The 18,180-nt window shown below is 35.3% G+C and overlaps 1 protein-coding gene across 4 annotated transcripts; it reads right to left on the bottom strand.

Moving 5' to 3' along the window:
- Positions 1-5,667: 5,667 nt before the first annotated feature.
- Positions 5,668-9,595, bottom strand: LOC107800026 (serine/threonine-protein kinase-like protein At3g51990). Of its 4 annotated transcripts, XM_075243968.1 has the most exons (4): positions 7,812-9,595; positions 7,394-7,438; positions 7,083-7,187; positions 5,668-5,903 (listed from the first exon to the last, which is right to left on the bottom strand). In XM_075243968.1, exon 1 carries the CDS (start codon positions 9,320-9,322, stop codon positions 7,934-7,936), a length of 1,389 nt encoding a protein of 462 aa, XP_075100069.1. In that variant the 5' UTR covers positions 9,323-9,595; the 3' UTR covers positions 5,668-5,903; positions 7,083-7,187; positions 7,394-7,438; positions 7,812-7,933. The 4 variants fall into 4 exon arrangements, with proteins under 4 accessions (XP_075100069.1, XP_075100068.1, XP_016478656.1 ...); XM_075243967.1 differs by lacking the exon at positions 5,668-5,903 and having other exon boundaries at positions 7,018-7,311; XM_016623170.2 differs by lacking the exon at positions 5,668-5,903 and having other exon boundaries at positions 7,018-7,187.
- Between the last annotated feature and the right edge of the window lie 8,585 nt (positions 9,596-18,180).

Below are 18,180 nucleotides of genomic sequence, written 5' to 3'. Positions count from 1 at the left end.
TGAAGAAGCTTTTCAGATGTCAAATTGAGCAGAACCCTAGCTCAGAGGTGTTGTTACCTTCAGACACTTCAGCTGAACTTCAGTAACACACATACACACAGATGAGCGAGGTACTAAGCTCTGATCATTTATGCGATGCTCTGATACCATGATAAAATGGACCTTGGGCCTAACTCAACCCCAAAAGCTAGCTTATGAGGTGTGGATTGCCCAAGACCATATAAGAATACCAAGGACCTCAAATCTCCACCGATGTGGGATACAACTCAACACCCTCCCTCACGCCCAGGCCTGCAACTGGAGCGTGGACAATATAAATGGGGGCCCAACATCGATAACAATAAATTGGGATAGGCCTGGCTCTGATACCATGTTAGCTTCCATGGTTATGGAAGTTCTCAGATCAAGGTTAGCTTAGAGAAAAGGCTAAGAAGAGGAAGTGAGTAACTGTTCTATTGAGAATTGAAAAAATGAATTCTCTAATCTGTACATAAGCTCCTACTGTGTATTTATACACTTTACATACACTAACTGCCTAACTAACCACATTAATTAGATTAACTAACTACAGCTAGCTAACCATAGTTTACTAACTCCACTTCTCTCAACAAAGGCAACTTTGGATAGAAGAAGTTATTCCTTCTTGATATTTGAAAAAATAAAATATTATGGACCCCACAAAAAAAATCAAAAAAGACCATTGTCATTTTCACTTCACATAAAGTTGAACAAGAAGAATTTCTGACACATTCATATCTGCTCACAATGTACTATATAGAACAACAAATTATCATTTCAAAATAGAGAAGCACGTGCCAAGTGTAAAACCATATGAAAGTAGGCAAAGGAATGTAATTTTCTTGCAAGGAGACAGAAGCTAAAAGCCCAATTATTTTGGAGTTTCAAGTTCAACTTCGTATTTGAATCTAGAAAACTGAACCTCCAATTTGTCTCCTACTGTAAAGGGAATTTGGCTCTTGTAATTTTATACAGCTAAAATTACAGTTGCATTTCTCGCGGTACCCACTTGTTTGATAGTATTACACAGTATATCAGAATGAGCAGTACTAGTTGTCACACCTCCTTTTTACGCGCCCGGGGGGGCGCAGGGGGTTTTTCCAATTAAAGGACAATCGAAACGGGATTGGTTTAATTATTTCAGAGTCGCCACTTGGGAGATTTAGGGTGTCCCAAGTCACCAATTTTAATCCCGAATCGAGGAAAATAATGACTCTATATTATGGTCTGCGTACAGAAATCCGGATAAGGAATTCTGTTAACCCGGGAGAAGGTGTTAGGCATTCCTGAGTTCCGTGGTTCTAGCACGGTCGCTCAACTGTTATATTCGGCTTGATTATCTGTTTTTATACAAGTATGACCTTATATGCAAATTCTAACTTTTAACCGCTTTATTATTATTGTTTTTACAAGAGTGTGAACATCGCTTAAAATATATCTTTGGACTGTGTCACATGAAATGCACCCACAATCCGAAACATATTTTATTTGATGTTTTAGGATTTGGATTTGGGTCGCATGAAATGCACACCCGAGTTTAAGAAAATTAAATTATTAAAGACGCGCCTAAAGCAACTAGCGCATTATTATTTTGCGGAGGCCGTGAAATTCGCTAAACGACCCTCCTGAATTCTAAGTAATTTTAAACAAGTATTTACTGAGGGCCCCGCAATTTGCATTTTTATTCGGCGAGGCTCATCTCATTCTTATTTTTTAGAAGGAATTTGCAACGTCATTGAAAAGCATCTCAAACCACGTCACAATCAATGCACCCGTGATTAGAGACATATTTCGATTTCGTTGAGATTTGGATTTGGGTCACATAAATGTGCACCCGAGTTTAGGGAGATAACGTTATTAAAAGCGCGCCTAAAGCAACTAGCGCATTATTATTTTTGGGGAGGGCCGTGAAATTTGCTAAACGACCCGTCCCGGAATCTAAGTATTTAATATATACACTTAGAGGGCCCCGCAATTTGTTCCTTTTATTTGGCGAGGCTCGTCTCATTTTACTTATTATTTTTTTTTTTTATTATCATTTATATTTTTTTTATTATTATTATTTATTTTTTTATATTTTAAAAGGGTGCCATTTTTACGCCTTTAACAATGCTAAATCTTACGGCTTCTTTACAACTATAATCTCATAACTTGTCAAGATTTGATAAAAGGAGTTAAGCGAATGAGTGTTTCGGGCGTAGCAACAACAGGTACTAATACTAATTTTGTCCAAATAAACTAAGACAATAATAACATAACACATTGAACGTAAATAATAACAATACTAATCTTGGGACTACTAATTCAACTAAATCAAATGACATCAAGTAATCAATAATAACATAACACAAAAATGAACTAAAATGCATACGGTGAAACACAAGCAGAAAATTATCATATCAATTTGATATATTGCAACTTCAAACATTGAACGTAAAATTTCTTTAATCCAATACATCGAGGCCTACTAACCTGAATAAACAGAAACGCATAGAGCCATGGACCGAACCTCAACATCGACTTCAACGAACAAACTCGACGCGCCGGACCTCGACGAACAAAGACGACCTCAACGGACTGCACGACAACAGTGAAAGAACCACGATAACATGAGCTGAAACAGTGGTGGTCGCGTTTGGACGGTGGGGTTGCGGGCAGTGGTTGACGGGCCTGTTTGGAGCAGCTGGGCGGAGGAGTGGTGTTGAGCTGGTTTTTGACGTGAGGCAGTAGAGGTTTCACATTATGGCGTCGGGGGAGCTGGGTGTTTGGACGGGGTCGACGATGGAGTTCCGACGAGGAAGGTGGCTGACGGGTTGTTGGTTTTGGACGGGTGGTCGTAACGATGAGGAAGAAGGTGGCGAACAGTGGTGACGAGGGGGTGTTCGAGCGTGGGGGTGTTGGTCCGGTGCTCGGGGTGGTTTGATGGATGGGTTGTTGTCGTTGAAGGAGGTGGGTTTTTCCAGTAGGTTTTTTTGGTTTTTTAAAGAAGACCCAGGAACAGTGGTCGTTGATGGTGTTCGGTCGACGGTGATGGGGGAGCTCGGGGAAGGTGACGAGGAGTTGGTCGAGACGGGGATGGTGCGTGAGCTTGGTTAGGTCTCGTTCCAAGGAGGAGGAAGGTGACAGTAGGGTTTTGACGCTAGGGCTTCTTCTTCTTGTTGTTGAAGAAGAAGACGATGAACAGTAGTCGAAAAAACCCCAGGTTTCTGCTTCTTCTTGCTTTTAAGAAGGAAGAAGAACAGTAATATTTCAAAAAAAAAAATTCCCAAAAAAAAATCCCCCTTCGTTCGTTGGCTTTCCCGTGTTTTGTAACACAATGCCCATGAAAATGAGCCCCACGCGTGGTGGGGTTCGAGGCATATGTCCCCCACGCGTGGTGGGGTTCCCCATGTGTCCTGGACACTGTTTATTATGGGTTAGGTCCAAAAATTAGACCTAAAACCGGGTAGTTTAAACCCGAATATTATTCTTTTGCCCGGACCCGAGAAATAGGAACACGTTGCTTAACTAGTCCTATGTAAGTAAAATAACTACCAAAAATAAGACTAGTATTTAAACAAAATTATATATTTTTAAATATTTTCAAGATTTTAAATAGCTACAAAAATATTAATAAAACTATTTTTTGTAATTTTCGTAAATATTAAGATAAAATATGAAGTAATATTTTTTGTATTTTTCAAAGTTAAAATAACTGTAAAATATTAATAAAACTATTTTTTTTGTAATTTTCGTTTTTTTTTAATAAAGACAAAAATATGAAACAATATTTTTTGTATTAAAATGACTTCAAAACATTAATAGAATTATATATATATTTTTTGTTAATTTTCGAATTTATATAAAGTACCAAAATAAAGTGCAATTTTTGATTTTTTTTCAAGTTTATGAGGGATACATAAACTAAAATTTATATATATACTTTTTTTGTAATTTTTCTTTTTGCAACGAAATAAAGTAAAAATAGTTAAAATAGCTATACTAGACCCAATTTCACATATTCACACTAAAAATATGAAAATTCTCGGGGAGGGTCAAAAATCACGTGCTTACACTAGTCATGCTCCTACAGTTCCTTTCAACGGAGTAAAGCATACTAAAATTCCATTTTTGAAATTATTGGTAGTATTTTTTTCCATTCAGAACAAAAGGCAGTTTTCGAGTTCAGCAAAATAGTACACTCTTTAGATTCATCTGTTTGTACCCATTAAGACAAGTGACATTCTGCACATCAGAATATACATACAATGCTTGCATTATTTAGTTGTAAGATTTGAATTTCATCAAATTCATTTTCCTCTTCTATCTTCCCTGTCCTCACTATTCATGGTCGACCCCAGTGGCGGACCCAGGAATTTGTGCAAGCGGATTCAATCTTAGAAATACATAACTTAAGTTGTAAAATAGTAGTTGTCAAGTGAGTTCAAATAACATATATATACAAAATTTACGCAGCTTTAATCATAATTTATACATATACACAGTATTATTTTTTGATGAAGCGGGTTCAGTTGAACCCGCTTGCCATCACGTGCGTCCGCCACTGGTCGACCCTACTCAGAGGCGGCTCAGCACATGTGTGGCTAAGTTTAATGTGAGGCCTAATTTTTTTTAAAAAAAAAAAGTTATAATATATATTTTATTTGAAGTCTATTCTTCTCGTTTTTTGAGATGCAAAATTGTTAATATTTTTTTTATAATCGATTTATTCTAATAATTCCTTTTCAATTGATAATATGGCCAAGCCATTTCATCTTTCTTGAGATATTATTGATCTTGGGCAAGATATATCACTTTTAGTTTTGAAAAACTTCTTTCCATTGAGGCAACTGTTATAGGAACTGTTAACATTATTCTATAAGCAATATAAGCATTTAAAAAGGAATCAAGTCTTCTTATAATCGATTAGAGTATTATCTTCTACTTGTACTATTTCAGCTAATACTTATAATTTAAGAAAAAAGTGTAAGCCATCAATACGAAATAGACTATTATGTTTTAAGGAACATTCAAGGTTAAGGCAATATTTTTTAAAATTCACGTCGTCTAATGGTCTCACTGTTTTAACACTAAATAGGAAACTAAAAATATTTTCATATACTTCAAATTGTTCAAATCTATTTTGAAGTGAAAAAATTACTTTAATCTACTATATATAAAAAGTAATCAACTCTAAAAAATTCTTCAAGAGACTTTGTGATATCATTATCAACATTCTCATCAAATTATTTCTTTCTATAAATTACACGTTTATTAGGAAACTCAGGTTCTATATTCATCTTAAATACAATTTTCTTAGCTGGGGGGGCCTAAGGCACAAGCCTTATTAGATATAAGGTTAGAGCCGACCCTGACCCTAGTAGCAATTTTCACGGCATATGTCCCTCTATTTAAACTCACCAAAATTTATTATAATACTATAATAATAAAAATAATGAAGTTCTCTATATTTTCACACCAACTCAGAAATCTTTTGTGGTAGTAAAAGATTGTTAAAAGACATACGTACTAACATGATAATCTTACATGGCGTGAACGGGCGTAAAATTTAAAATCCCAGCCCCAGGTGATAGCATATGATGAGTAACAAAAAGATGGCAAGGAAGCATTTTTACTGTTAGACGTACCAGCAAGGAAATGTATCAATTACCAAATGCAGAATCTAAGTTGATTAGGACGTATAATTTTACAAAATATATATCATATCATGGCTAAATATGGAAAGTCCAGAGAAGATGAGTATGACAAGTAATACTGGTTACGAAAATTACACATGGATATAATATTTAATACACCAATAAGTTTGGTGAGAATATAATGCATCACTTGGGATTAGAACATGCCATTTGCCAAACAATCAACACCAATAAGTCTCTTGAATGTACCTGATTAATCAAGCTTTTGTTTAAAAACCAGCCATATTAAGCTCAAAACATGGCCAAATCTCAATAAACAACTTGACTTTGAAAATTAGTATATTTACTTGACCATTAAGATAACAAAAAATGACAATCCATTTCACAAGAAAAACATCATTTTAATAACTACGGTGTCCGAGCCAATTTCGACTAACTCCACGGTGTACTAGCTCGAAGTAAAACATATATGTCTATGTTCTTCACAATAAAATAAGCATGTCTTCTCTTGATCAACATCACAATACAAGATCTAGTTCAGCTACTTTTTACAATATGTAAATCTCATATTTTCTCTTGACCAACATCACAATCTTGTTCAGCTACTTTTCTACACAATATGTAAATCTAGCATGTAACAAATACAATCTACTTTTCTGCAAGATATGTAACAAATACACTAGGAGATGCAGGCTTTTCATTAGAAAAAAAGAGTTTATACAGTTCTGTTCAAGAAATAAGACACATTCCAAAATAAGTACCATCTGTTAGAACAGACGTACGTAACAACTGATATTCGAAATTAGAAGATGGATCGGACATGTGCCTAACGTCCTGCAAGACCCTACACTCTCCCTCTAATGCCCTGACTCTCGGTCTCAATCAAGTAAGAGTGAGAATCCTAGACTGCTTACCCAATCGCCAAGGAATAACTTAAACTAGCAAGAAGTGAACTAACACTTGGCCAATCCCCCAACAACAAAAGTAGAAGAGGAAATGCTGGTAGCCGAGAGACACTACACCCAACTTTTGCTTAAAAATGTAGCCAGAAATGTTGCAAAGCATAAATACAGTCAAGGACAAAATCCTCTAGGAAATGTTTAATTGTTTGTTTAAAATGCACATTTGTGTGATCTTGTAACAGATGTCTGCATCTTCGTGGTTGGTGAATGAGCATCGTATTCGTTTATATAATCAATAAGATAAAAGTGCAATTTTGAGGACAGAAATTACTGAGCATTCCGAATTAGTTAGTTTTCCACTACAGATTCTTTTTTTTTTTTTGATGAAGTAAGAATATTTCATTACTAGGCATCAAAAAGATGCAATGCAAAAATATACAACATAAGAGTGTCTGCTCATGTACAAAAACTAGTTAATTCAAATTAATATTTGAATGAATATCAACAAGGAAAAGGTGGATAATACCATGCTTAAAATCTTTTATACTGCATCTTTGTCCTACTGATTTGAGCATATTGCTACATTTGATACCTGCATCAACAATTTCAAGATACTACTGCATCCAGCTCCCTGTCCACATAAGTCAGTTACAGGAAGTATGCCAATCAGGAGTATTTCTATTTCATGAACACGGAAATTTCCGCGTTGAGGTGTCCAAAATTTTCACAAAAAGAACAGTTAGAACCACTTTCCACTGCAGTTTAGGAGCTAAATATCAATATAAGAGCTCAATATCAATGCAAGTCTGATGAACACAAGGAAACTTATTAATGTACCTTGCAAAAGCTAGCGACCACTTCCAGAAAACTGGTTCATTCCACCTGCAGTTTAGGAGTTATATGGTTATTGTAACAGCTTTATAGATTCATCTTCACTCTGATGAAGTTCCAACGAGGATTTGCGATCCATATGTTTTTTATGTGGACAAGTAAAGATAAGCATTTCCATCAATGAGCTTTTGAAATAAGCAAGAAACATATGGAAGCTAATCATTTGTCACCATTCATATACTTTCAACAGTTGAAATACACAAGCAAGGATGAACAATTCATTAAAAGTACACTCAATGTGCTTTTGAGCAACAAACATGACTAATCAAGCCGAATTTACTAATGCTCTAGAATAAGAGCCTAAAGAATTCGATAACCCTAAAATATTTTACTTCCATGTGATTTGAAAGCAAGAGAAACTTACAGGAATAAGCTTGCTCATCAAATCAGAAAAGATTCCAAATGACTTTCTAAATATTACAACAATGCTCTACAAAGGTTTGCATCCAGAGCTGAAACAATTGCACTAACAATCATATCAGCTCCTTAATCCCTATCTGAATGCTCACCAACTGAATTGTTTCTTCTCAAACGTGATGTACCTCCTCTACCATTGCTGTGAACTAAAGACTCATTGTTTCTTCTACCAACAACTGAGCCGCTTACATATCTGCAGCTCAAAGCTCTACTGATAGAGTTCGCCTTAGGTTCAACCCCATCACCATCTCCCCGAAATTCAGACTGCCCATCATTTCCAGACATTAAGTCCATCAAATTGCTGCGGAACCCCAAGTCAGAGTAAACCCTCTGGGAATTCCTGAGTGGCGTTGCAAGTCTAGCATCTCCACCATCCAAATCTCTTTCTTTTCTCCTCAAGTTCAACTGGCTTGTTTTCGACTCCACAGGTCGCCCCACGGTCTCAACCATCAAACAAGGATTGGTAAAACCATTCCAAGAATGTAAGGGCACCAACTTACTCAACCCACTCAAACATTCAACAACCTCCTTCATTGTTGGCCGCCTCTCCCTACAAGTCCTCACACATTTAGCAGCCACAATTGCCAATTGCTTTCTCACCAAAGGATCCTTGGGAGGTGGAATCCTCGGATCGTACACAGCCAACAGCTTCCCTCTCTTAATCAAAGGAATGGCCCAATCCACAATAGAAGGCGGCGAATACACTACATCAATAGCCTTCCTCCCACTAATAATCTCCAACAACAAAATCCCAAAACTGAAAACATCAGTCTTGGTGCTCAAATTATCAGGAGTCACATAACATGGATCAAGATAACCCATTGTACCTGCAGGAGGAGTAGACCTCAACCTAAAATCATCAAGATGACACCTTAACGCTAACCCAAAATCACCTAAACGTGCATTAAAATTCCTGTCTATCAATACATTAGCAGACTTAATATCGCGATGAATTACAGGAGGGCTCAAAGAATGGAGAATATCAACAGCTTTAGCAGTTTGTAAAGCTAACTTTATCCTCCTCCCCCAACTAATTGAACGAGAATTGGAGTGAAGGACATCATAAAGTGTACCATTAGACATAAACTCAACAACCAAAAGCCTGTCATGAGAATCAGTACTAACACCAACAAGATTAACCAATCTTGGACTTTGCAATTTGGAAAGAATATCAATTTCATTCTCTACCTCATTACAATTATCTGTGCTGAATCTTGGGGCACCTCTAGAAGACCTTTTGACAGCTACAAGACGGCCATTTCGAAGTATTCCTTTATAGACAAGTCCATGGCTGCCCCTACCAAGAAGCTTTTGGTCAGAGAAACCATTAGTGGCAGCTTCAAGATCCCTGTAGTTAAACTCCTGAATTTTGATGGGTTTCTCCTTTTCCTGATTATGGGTTTTCTGAGAATTGGAAATTGAGATGGAAGATTCAGCTTTACATGATAGATAACCCATAAAGTTGTGATTTTTATCCGTAAAGTCACAAACTTTATGTGTTTTTTTGTATATAAATATGCAAAATCAAGAGGAAAAAAGAAAGTTTTGTGATAGGTTTTTGAGTTTTTTTCTTTTTGGGTTTATGGGGATTGCAGATTTTGTTGCAGGTTGGTGATAATGGTGAAGAGGGAGGAGAGGTGTAGGAGCCGGGAGGGAAGGGGAGAGGTGTTATTGCGGTTGTGATGGTTAAATGAGTTGTCTCCACTGAAATGGAATCCCAAGAATTGCCATGGCTTTATATTTATTTGGATTATGATATAGGATAATTAATGGATCCATGATTTAATTACCCCTAAATTATCCATATGCCTCATTAAACAAATCTTTCTTCTTTTCATACTTCTATTACATTCTTTGGTGATATAATGAATAGTAGGAAATTGATTGGTTGAAACTTAAAAGGTGAGTTTAGGAAGTTTGAGAGTTTGAAATTATGTTTGAACATATTTTTTAGTTGAAAAAATATTAAAATTTTGTGAGTAAAATTTTTTATAAATTACTCTAGAACTGTTTTTGAGATTTGAAAGTTTTGTTTTCAAAATCTACCAAAAAAAATAAAAAAAACTCCCAGATTTTATTTTGAAGAGGTTATTATGAGGTTTATATATTTTATTTTATAACTTTTCTTTTCATGATCTCAGTCGATTATTGACACGTCACAATGTATCAAGAGACAATATAATATTAGTTAATTAACGACTACAACCGTGAAGTAAAGATTACTGCATGGGGAACCCCTCAAAAGGGGAAAATATACATGTTTTACTTGGAATCTCTCAAGTAAAAGTAATTTTCCTACAAGGTCTTATTTAAGGACGGTAATTTTGATTAATATTATCGTTCTAATTTGATAGGAAAAAACATTGCATCTATTGGTTTAATTCAAATAGCTTACTTTTAATTAGTGAAAGAAAAACATAAAAAAAATGAGATGAAAAGCGGTAGGAAAAGTGCGAATTACGTAAACTAGAGGGGACGAGACGAAATCTCAACATTTTTTTCTTCCAATTGTTTAGGTTGCTTAGGAAAGGGAAAGGAATAATTTTAAGGAAAAGACAATCACTACTAGAATTTCGGTAAAAAGCGACCAAAGTTGATTAGCCAAGAAAAGCGATCAAAGGTGATCGCTAAACTTGTGAAAACAATAAAATAATAATTTTAAATACATTAGCGACCAAGATTGGTCGCTACTTGGTCGAAAATTTCGTCAAACTATTGATCGGACTGGTCAGACTTGCTTGGTCAAAGAAATACTCAGATTAGCGACCAACGTTGGTCGCTAAAGGGAACCCACTTATAAAATTTTAATAATTATAATATTATTTAAAAAAATTATAAAATATAAATAAATAAAATTTAAAATTAATGACCAAAGTTGGTCGCTAAATAAAGAGTAAACAGATAGAGACCAACTTTGGTCGCTAATTTGGGACCCAATTATAAAATTTTAATAATTATAATATTATTTAAAAAAATTATAAAATATAAATAAATAAAATTTAAAATTAATGACCAAAGTTGGTCGCTAAATAAAGAGTAGAGATCAACTTTGGTCGCTAATCTGGGATCCAGTTCTAACGTTTAACAATAATATTAATATTTTAAATATTATATGAAATATAAATAAATCTGATTTAAATTTAGCGACCAACGTTGGTCGCTAATTTAAAATTATATATAATTAGCGACCAAAGTTGGTCACTTTTCAGGTCAACATTGGTCAAAATTAAAAATCACTTTTTGTATTTATTATCTAAATAATATAAATGTAAGTCGTTAACACTTTTGTAATACAAGGGATGAATAGACTAAAATATACTCTAACATGTTATATATGCAGTTAAGTAGTACTATGAAGCGTGCGTGTGTATCTATATATATATATATGAAGCGCTCGGAACACAGGGACGGGTTCTTTTAGGTATTGATACACTTGTAAATTGATTCATCGACTTATAACCATTAGTGCATTAGCTAATATTATATCGAATATAGCTTATATATATATTAATTTGTCAATGATTTGTTACAATAAAAAGGTAGCCCGGTGCACTAAGCGCCCGCTATGCGCGGGGTCTGGGGAAGGGCCGAACCACAATGATTTGTTACACTAGTGTCACATTATAGGTCGTTATAGTGTAAGTATATATATATATATATATAAAAGCTATATTCGATATATATATAGTATAATATAGTATATAGTATATTAGTGCATTAGCTTTTATATTTATATATATATATATATATATATATATATATATACACACACTATACTATGCACTTAGTATATATAATAGACTATACTATACACTTAATTAGTATATATAATACACTTAGTATATATAATAGTATTATATATGTATATATATTTATATATATGTGTATATATATGTATATATATGTAGATATATAAATAAATTATATATATATATATATAGCTTAAATTGAATTAAAATCCTAAATTTATGCTACATATGTACATAATTTTAAATTGAATTAAAAGTAATTTTTTTAGAAATAGCGATCAATTTTGGTCGCTATTTTGGTCAAAAAATCAAAACTTATTTTGCTACCAAAATAGCGACCAAAGTTGGTCGCTATTTTTAATTCCAGTGTCAAAACCGGGTTTTCCCTCCCATTCTTTCAAAAAAATTCCCCAAAATCTCTCTTTTCTCTCTCACACTCAACCCCCCCCCCCCCTCCGACTCCCAGCAGCAGCGGCGCCACCCACGCCATCGACGACCACCGACGGCAGTAGCTCCACCGCCGGCGACCTCCATTCCCAAGGTACGTTACTCTCTCCTTTCTTTATTTTTTTCGAAATACACTGATTTTGTTTAATTTCTTCATGTTAGAGTTCAAAGTTATATATCATTTATTCAACCATGTTAAGGTTTAAAGTTAATTTCTCCATGTTAGGGTTCAAAGTTATATATTATTTATAATTTTTAGGGTTCTTATTAATACATTTAGTCCAAAATATTTAGTTTTACCTACTAATTTGGGGAAGAAATTGTTTGAAGAAAAGAAACCCTAAATCCTACTAATTCCTATAAAATGGCCTCTCTCTCGAATAAATTTGAATTGCTAGCTCATTTTCTTGTAATTCTATAAGTTTAAAAAAAAATTAACTATTTAGGTAGACTAATTTATATATGGGGTGAAATTTTAATTTATGAAGCAACAACAAGAAGTATGGAGAAAGAATATTAAAAATACTAAATTTAAGCCGTCAAAGGACATGAAACATTTAAAATCATTAAGCTTTTGTGTTGAAATTGTCACACCTCCTTTTTCACCCGCGCCCGTAGGGGCATAGAGGAGTTTTTCCAATTAAAGGACAATCAAAATGGGATTTGTTTATTTATTTCAGAGTCGCCACTTAGGAGATTTGTAGTGTCCCAAGTCACCGGTTTAATCCCGAATCGAGGAAAAGAATGACTCTGTTTAACAGTCTGCGAACCAGAAATCCGGATAAGGAATTCTGTTAACCCGGGAGAAGGTGTTAGGCATTCCCCAGTTCTGTGGTTCTAGCACAGTCGTTCAACTGTTATATTCGGCTTAATTATCTGATTTTATACAAATACGAACTTATGTGCAAATTCTAACTCTTTACCGCTTTTATTATTATTATTATTATTATTATTATTATTATTTTACAGAGAATTGCAACGTTGTGAAAATGTATCTCGAACCACGTCACAATCAATGTACCCGTGGTCGTCGACACATTTCGACTCCGTTGAGATTTGGATTTGGGTTACATAAATGCACACCCATTTTTAAGGAAGTAATTTATTAAATGCGCGCCCTAAGCGACTAGCGTATCATTGTTTTGGGTAAGGCCGTGAAATTTTGCTAAACGGCTTGTCCCGAAGTCTAAGTAACTTTACAAACACGTATAGAGGGCCCCGCAGCTTGTGATTTATTTTGGTGAAGCACGCCTCATTTATTTTAAGGATATCCTAAAGTGACTACATTTCTATTAAATTCGTCTCTAAAATAAAAGAGAAAAAATCCTAATTAATTACATGCTTTAAAAAAAGGCGTAACATATTAAATGCTAGATTAAGACAAATGTTAACGGAAAGGAATATTACAAAAATTGAAATTATAAATAAAATATGGAATCAACAAATAATATATTCAAAAGAAACTAATTATCCTATAACTAAATTAAACTCGCATTGTTAGATGACATGAACCGTTGGAATTAATTATTTACAACTATTTAAAACTAGAATCAATCTTAATTACTAATGCATATTCGAAAGTTTATTAAATTTAAACGTTAACTCGTCTTGTTTGAACTCAAATCATGCCATAATGCCTAATTCACGAAATTAATTTAAATTCATGCTTTAACTAAATTTAGCTATATGTTCACGATTAACCTACTGTTGACAATATTAAAACCTTCATAGCTAGTGAACTAATCAATTTTGTCAAACCGATTCACTAAAGACCAACTTATGTTATTTTTCTTTTATTCCAATTATTAAACAGTTTGACAGTAATGAGCATGCTTAAATATATACTACCTAATAATTAAACTAAAGCAGAGTCTTATTTAATACATCACTACAAGATGCCTAGTTATGCAAAGCAACAGAAATTTACAAAATAATAATACATGAAAATAGCCTAAATACAATCAGTAAAAGAAAGAAAGGAAAAGCTAAATTAAAACTTCAAAGTTTCATTCTTCATATGTATTCATGCTTTCACATTTCAGCTTACAATATCGACAAGGTTACAGCCATGTACCTGGTATTGGAAGTAAAAAAAGAGGAAGATCAGCATTAGCAAAGCAACAAGAACAATCAGCAACAACAGTAGCAAATTGAACACCCAGGGATGGATTTTAAAACAAACAGAGATGATTCCACATCCAATAACAGATTCAAAAATAACCCGACAGCAATACCAATACCAGAAACCCAAGCATTCAATGAAACAGCCCTCCAAAACCAAAAGAAAACCCAGAAAAACCAATCTGAAAATCAGTAGTACCAAATGCAAACCACAGAAGCAGTAACAATATTCTGATCCTCAGTAGTAAAGAAAGGCTTCACTTTCAGTTTTTTAATTCGCAAAGACTGAATTTCTTAAGTTCTGACAAATCAGTTTTCTTTTCAACTTAAGCTCTGAATTTTTTTGATGATAAAATCCAGTCTATTTTTTTTTTTTTTTTAACTCTCTAAATCTGACTCTCCAAGATTTTTTTTTAAAAGTCCGTCCCTTAATTCTGCCCAAACTCCCCTTATTTATGTCCAAGAACAGACCACTTTAAACAATTAAACAAATAAAGAAAAGGTCACATCTTCTTGAGCCTCGTAATCCCACTACTACATGTCTTGTCCCCCACTTTTATTAAACAAATGTATTATTCCCCACTAACATATGTCTTGTCCCCCACTATATTATTTTAATGCCTTATTTTAATATTATTAGTGCTTAGTGGACAGAGCACTCAAAATAAATAATTGTTCAAATTTTCAATTCCAAAAATACCCCTCTGAAATTACCATTCTACCCTCATCAGCTATAACCAATTCACCTAATCAATTAACCAAAATACAGCAGCTATAGCCAATTTCTAATCAAATTTCATCAACAAATTTAAGCTAGAAACTCAGATTATGTCAATATCATCAAAACAAAAATTAAGGATTCACGGAACCAAACCATATGATGAACAATAAAGAAACAACTGAAATTATTTTGACTGAACAACATTTTTAACAACAAACATACTTTCAGATTCAATAACAGTAACAAATTGAACATAACAAACAAGTAGATTCAAATCACTAAACTCAATAATCAATTGAACTTCAAATTAAATCTAACAACATTACAACCAAGATAAAGGATTCAAGTGATTAAACTAACACACTTCTATATTAAAACTAAACAAGAACAAATGAATAAAAACAAACTGAAGAAATAATCAAGAAATGATAAACAACGAATAAGAAAAAAATCAAACATATACTGATTTCAGATCCGAGAATATCAAACAAAATACGGACAGAAATGAAACTTAAACCAACTAACCGGATCGGAACAACGACGAACTCGAACGGAAACAAATCTGCCCGGAAACATTGAAACCAAAATAACTCGAATCTGCCCGGAAATTTTTTGTATGTTTTCCGGTTGATTTCAGGCGATGAAGCTGGACGACGAAGACGACCACGAACACCACTGAAAACGACCGAACGGTCAGTGGTTTTCGGCGTGGCTGGGCGACGAGGCAGCGTGAGGCTACTGTGCGTCGTGAGATGAAGCAGCAGCACTGTCGAAGAAGCTGCAGCAGCAGCTATTCGTCTGGTGGGGGTCGTTGGCAGTGTGGTCGACGGGTGGTTTGGAAGCTCTGTGTGTGTGTTGAGCAGCTGGTCATCATGGTGGTTCGTCGATAGGTGAAGCAGCAGCAGCCATGGGATGGGTGAAGCAGCAGCATCCATGGCGACGCTAGAGCTCGACGGACTGTGGTTGTTTAGGACGAGGGGTCGTTTAGCAGATGGTCGTTTGGGACCATGGGGACGGGGTGTTGTTCGTTGGTTGAAGACGAAGGGAGCTTGGGGCGGGCAGCCATGGGGGGTGATGGTGGAGGGGAAGGGGGGTGGTTTGGGGAAGATGAAGAGGAGAGAGGGGCGGGTGGTTTTAGGTTTATAGGTTTAGGTTTTTTTTTCAAAAATGAAAAATGGAGGAAGGGGGGTGTTTGTTTGGGGTTATGGGGCGGACCGGGTCGGGTCGACCCTGTGGGATTTTTGGGTTGGATAAGGGGTTATTTGGTTTTGGGCTTGTGGTTTAGAATTGAAGAAAAGACCCAATCCGATTTTCTTCTTCTTTTATTGCTTCTTTTTTCTTCTTTTATTTTTTCTTAAACTAAAACTAAATTCTAAAAATCCTAAATTATCCTATAGAACTAAATTAATTTATAAAAGTGTTAATTAATTATTAATAAAAATTAACACACAATTAATAGCAATTACGATAAAATCACACAATTTGGACATTAAATGTTAAAAATGCAACGTACAATATTTTTATGATTGATTTTTTTTTTCTTGTAAAACAAACTTAATTACTCCTAATTGTAGAATTAAATCCTAAATGCAAATGCGACATATTTTTGTATTTTTTTTATTAATTTAACAAATAAACATGCATGGACAAATACAAATAATTATAAAAAATGCCACGAAAATTCTCAAAATTGCACAAAAAGGAAAATTATTTTATTTTGAATTTTTGGGAGTAATTCTCACATAGGGCAAAAATCTCGTGCTTACAGCTGCCCCTCTTTGTCCGAAAACACAAAGAGTTTTCGTGCAAAGATAAAGTGAGTAGATACGAGCGATTTTTGCCCATCCGAGTACTCCGTGTGAAGCATTTTTTGAAAGATTTAACCGAGCCTTTGCTTCGAAGGTTTCCTACATATCCCTAGCTAAAAGGGAATCAGGTTAATGTAGTTCGGGAAGTTTTGGTAGCTGGAACTACCATGGGACTGCAATGTTACTGTTGTTGCATGTTGTTATTACTGCCTGCCGACTTCCTTATTACACCATGCTGAAAGAAAATAAGAAGCTAGACTAAACTATAGTCTATGAATTACAAAATCTTATCTAGATCTTCAGCCATGCTCTTGTGTCTCTTGTTTCTTTGATGTCTCGGTGACTCCTCTGGCATTTCTTTACCTCTGATTTGTCTTGTATTCTCCCTTGACTGCCGATCTCGAACTGCTTATGTCCTTCTCGGGAGCTTCGCATTATTTTTCCATTGAATCTTGAACTTCCTTCTTCTGCTGGGGATTTTTGTTGTTTCCCGCTGGGGATTTCGGTTGTATTCCTCTGTTATATGGGCGGGCTCCCAGCTTCAAAACTTGAGATGTAATGACTGAAATGTATTCCTCTGTTATATGGGCGGGCTCCCAACTTCTTCAACAACTTCGAAAATAAAGCGCCATTCCGTTCTTCAGGAGGGGCTCCTGACCTCAACAACAACTTCGAAAAATAACATCGTCATTCCGTTCTTCAGGGGGGCTCCTGACTTCAATAACTTCTTAAAATAATTCAGCCTCCATTATCCAGGCGGGCTCCTGACTTCAACAGCTTCTTAAAAATAACACATCCATTCTCCAGGCGGGCTCCTGACTTCAATAACTTCTTAAAATAATTCAGCCTCCATTCTCCAGGCGGGCTCCTGACTTCAACAACTTTAAAATAATTCAGCCTCCATTCTCCAGGCGGGCTCCTGACTTCATCAGCAACTTTGAAAATAATTCAGCCTCCATTCTCCAGGTGGGCTCCTGACTTCATCAACAACTTTCTCAAAATAATTCAGCCTCCATTCTCCAGGCGGGCTCCTGACTTCAACAACTTTAAAAATAATTCGGCCTCCATTCTCCAGGCGGGCTCCTGACTTCAACAACTTTAAAAATAATTCAGCCTCCATTCTCCAGGCGGGCTCCTGATTTCAACAACTTCTTAAAAATAATTCAGCCTCCATTCTCCAGGCGGGCTCCTGACTTCAACAACAACTTAAAAATAATTCAGCCTCCATTCTCCAGGCGGGCTCCTGACTCCAACTTAAAATTTAACAACCTCCATTCTACAGGCGGGCTCCTGACTTCTCCAACTTAGAATATAACAACCTCCGTTCTACAGGCGGGCTCCTGACTTCTCCAACTTAGAGTATAACAACCTCCGTTCTACAGGCGGGCTCCTGATTTCTCCAACTTTTAAATGTAACACCTCCATTCTCCAGGCGGGCTCCTGACTTCTTCAACTACTTAAATGTAACAC

Source organism: Nicotiana tabacum, chromosome 22 (assembly GCF_000715075.1).
Source record: "Nicotiana tabacum cultivar K326 chromosome 22, ASM71507v2, whole genome shotgun sequence".
Taxonomy (NCBI): Eukaryota; Viridiplantae; Streptophyta; class Magnoliopsida; order Solanales; family Solanaceae; genus Nicotiana; species Nicotiana tabacum.
The sequence above is the reverse complement of the archived record's forward strand: the minus strand, read 5'-3'. Positions and strand labels throughout refer to the sequence as shown.

What these genes read in the sequence shown, in the direction of transcription:
- LOC107800026 (XM_075243968.1), bottom strand. Translation starts at nt 9,322, where the DNA reads ATGGGTTATCTATCATGTAAAGCTGAATCTTCCATCTCAATTTCCAAT.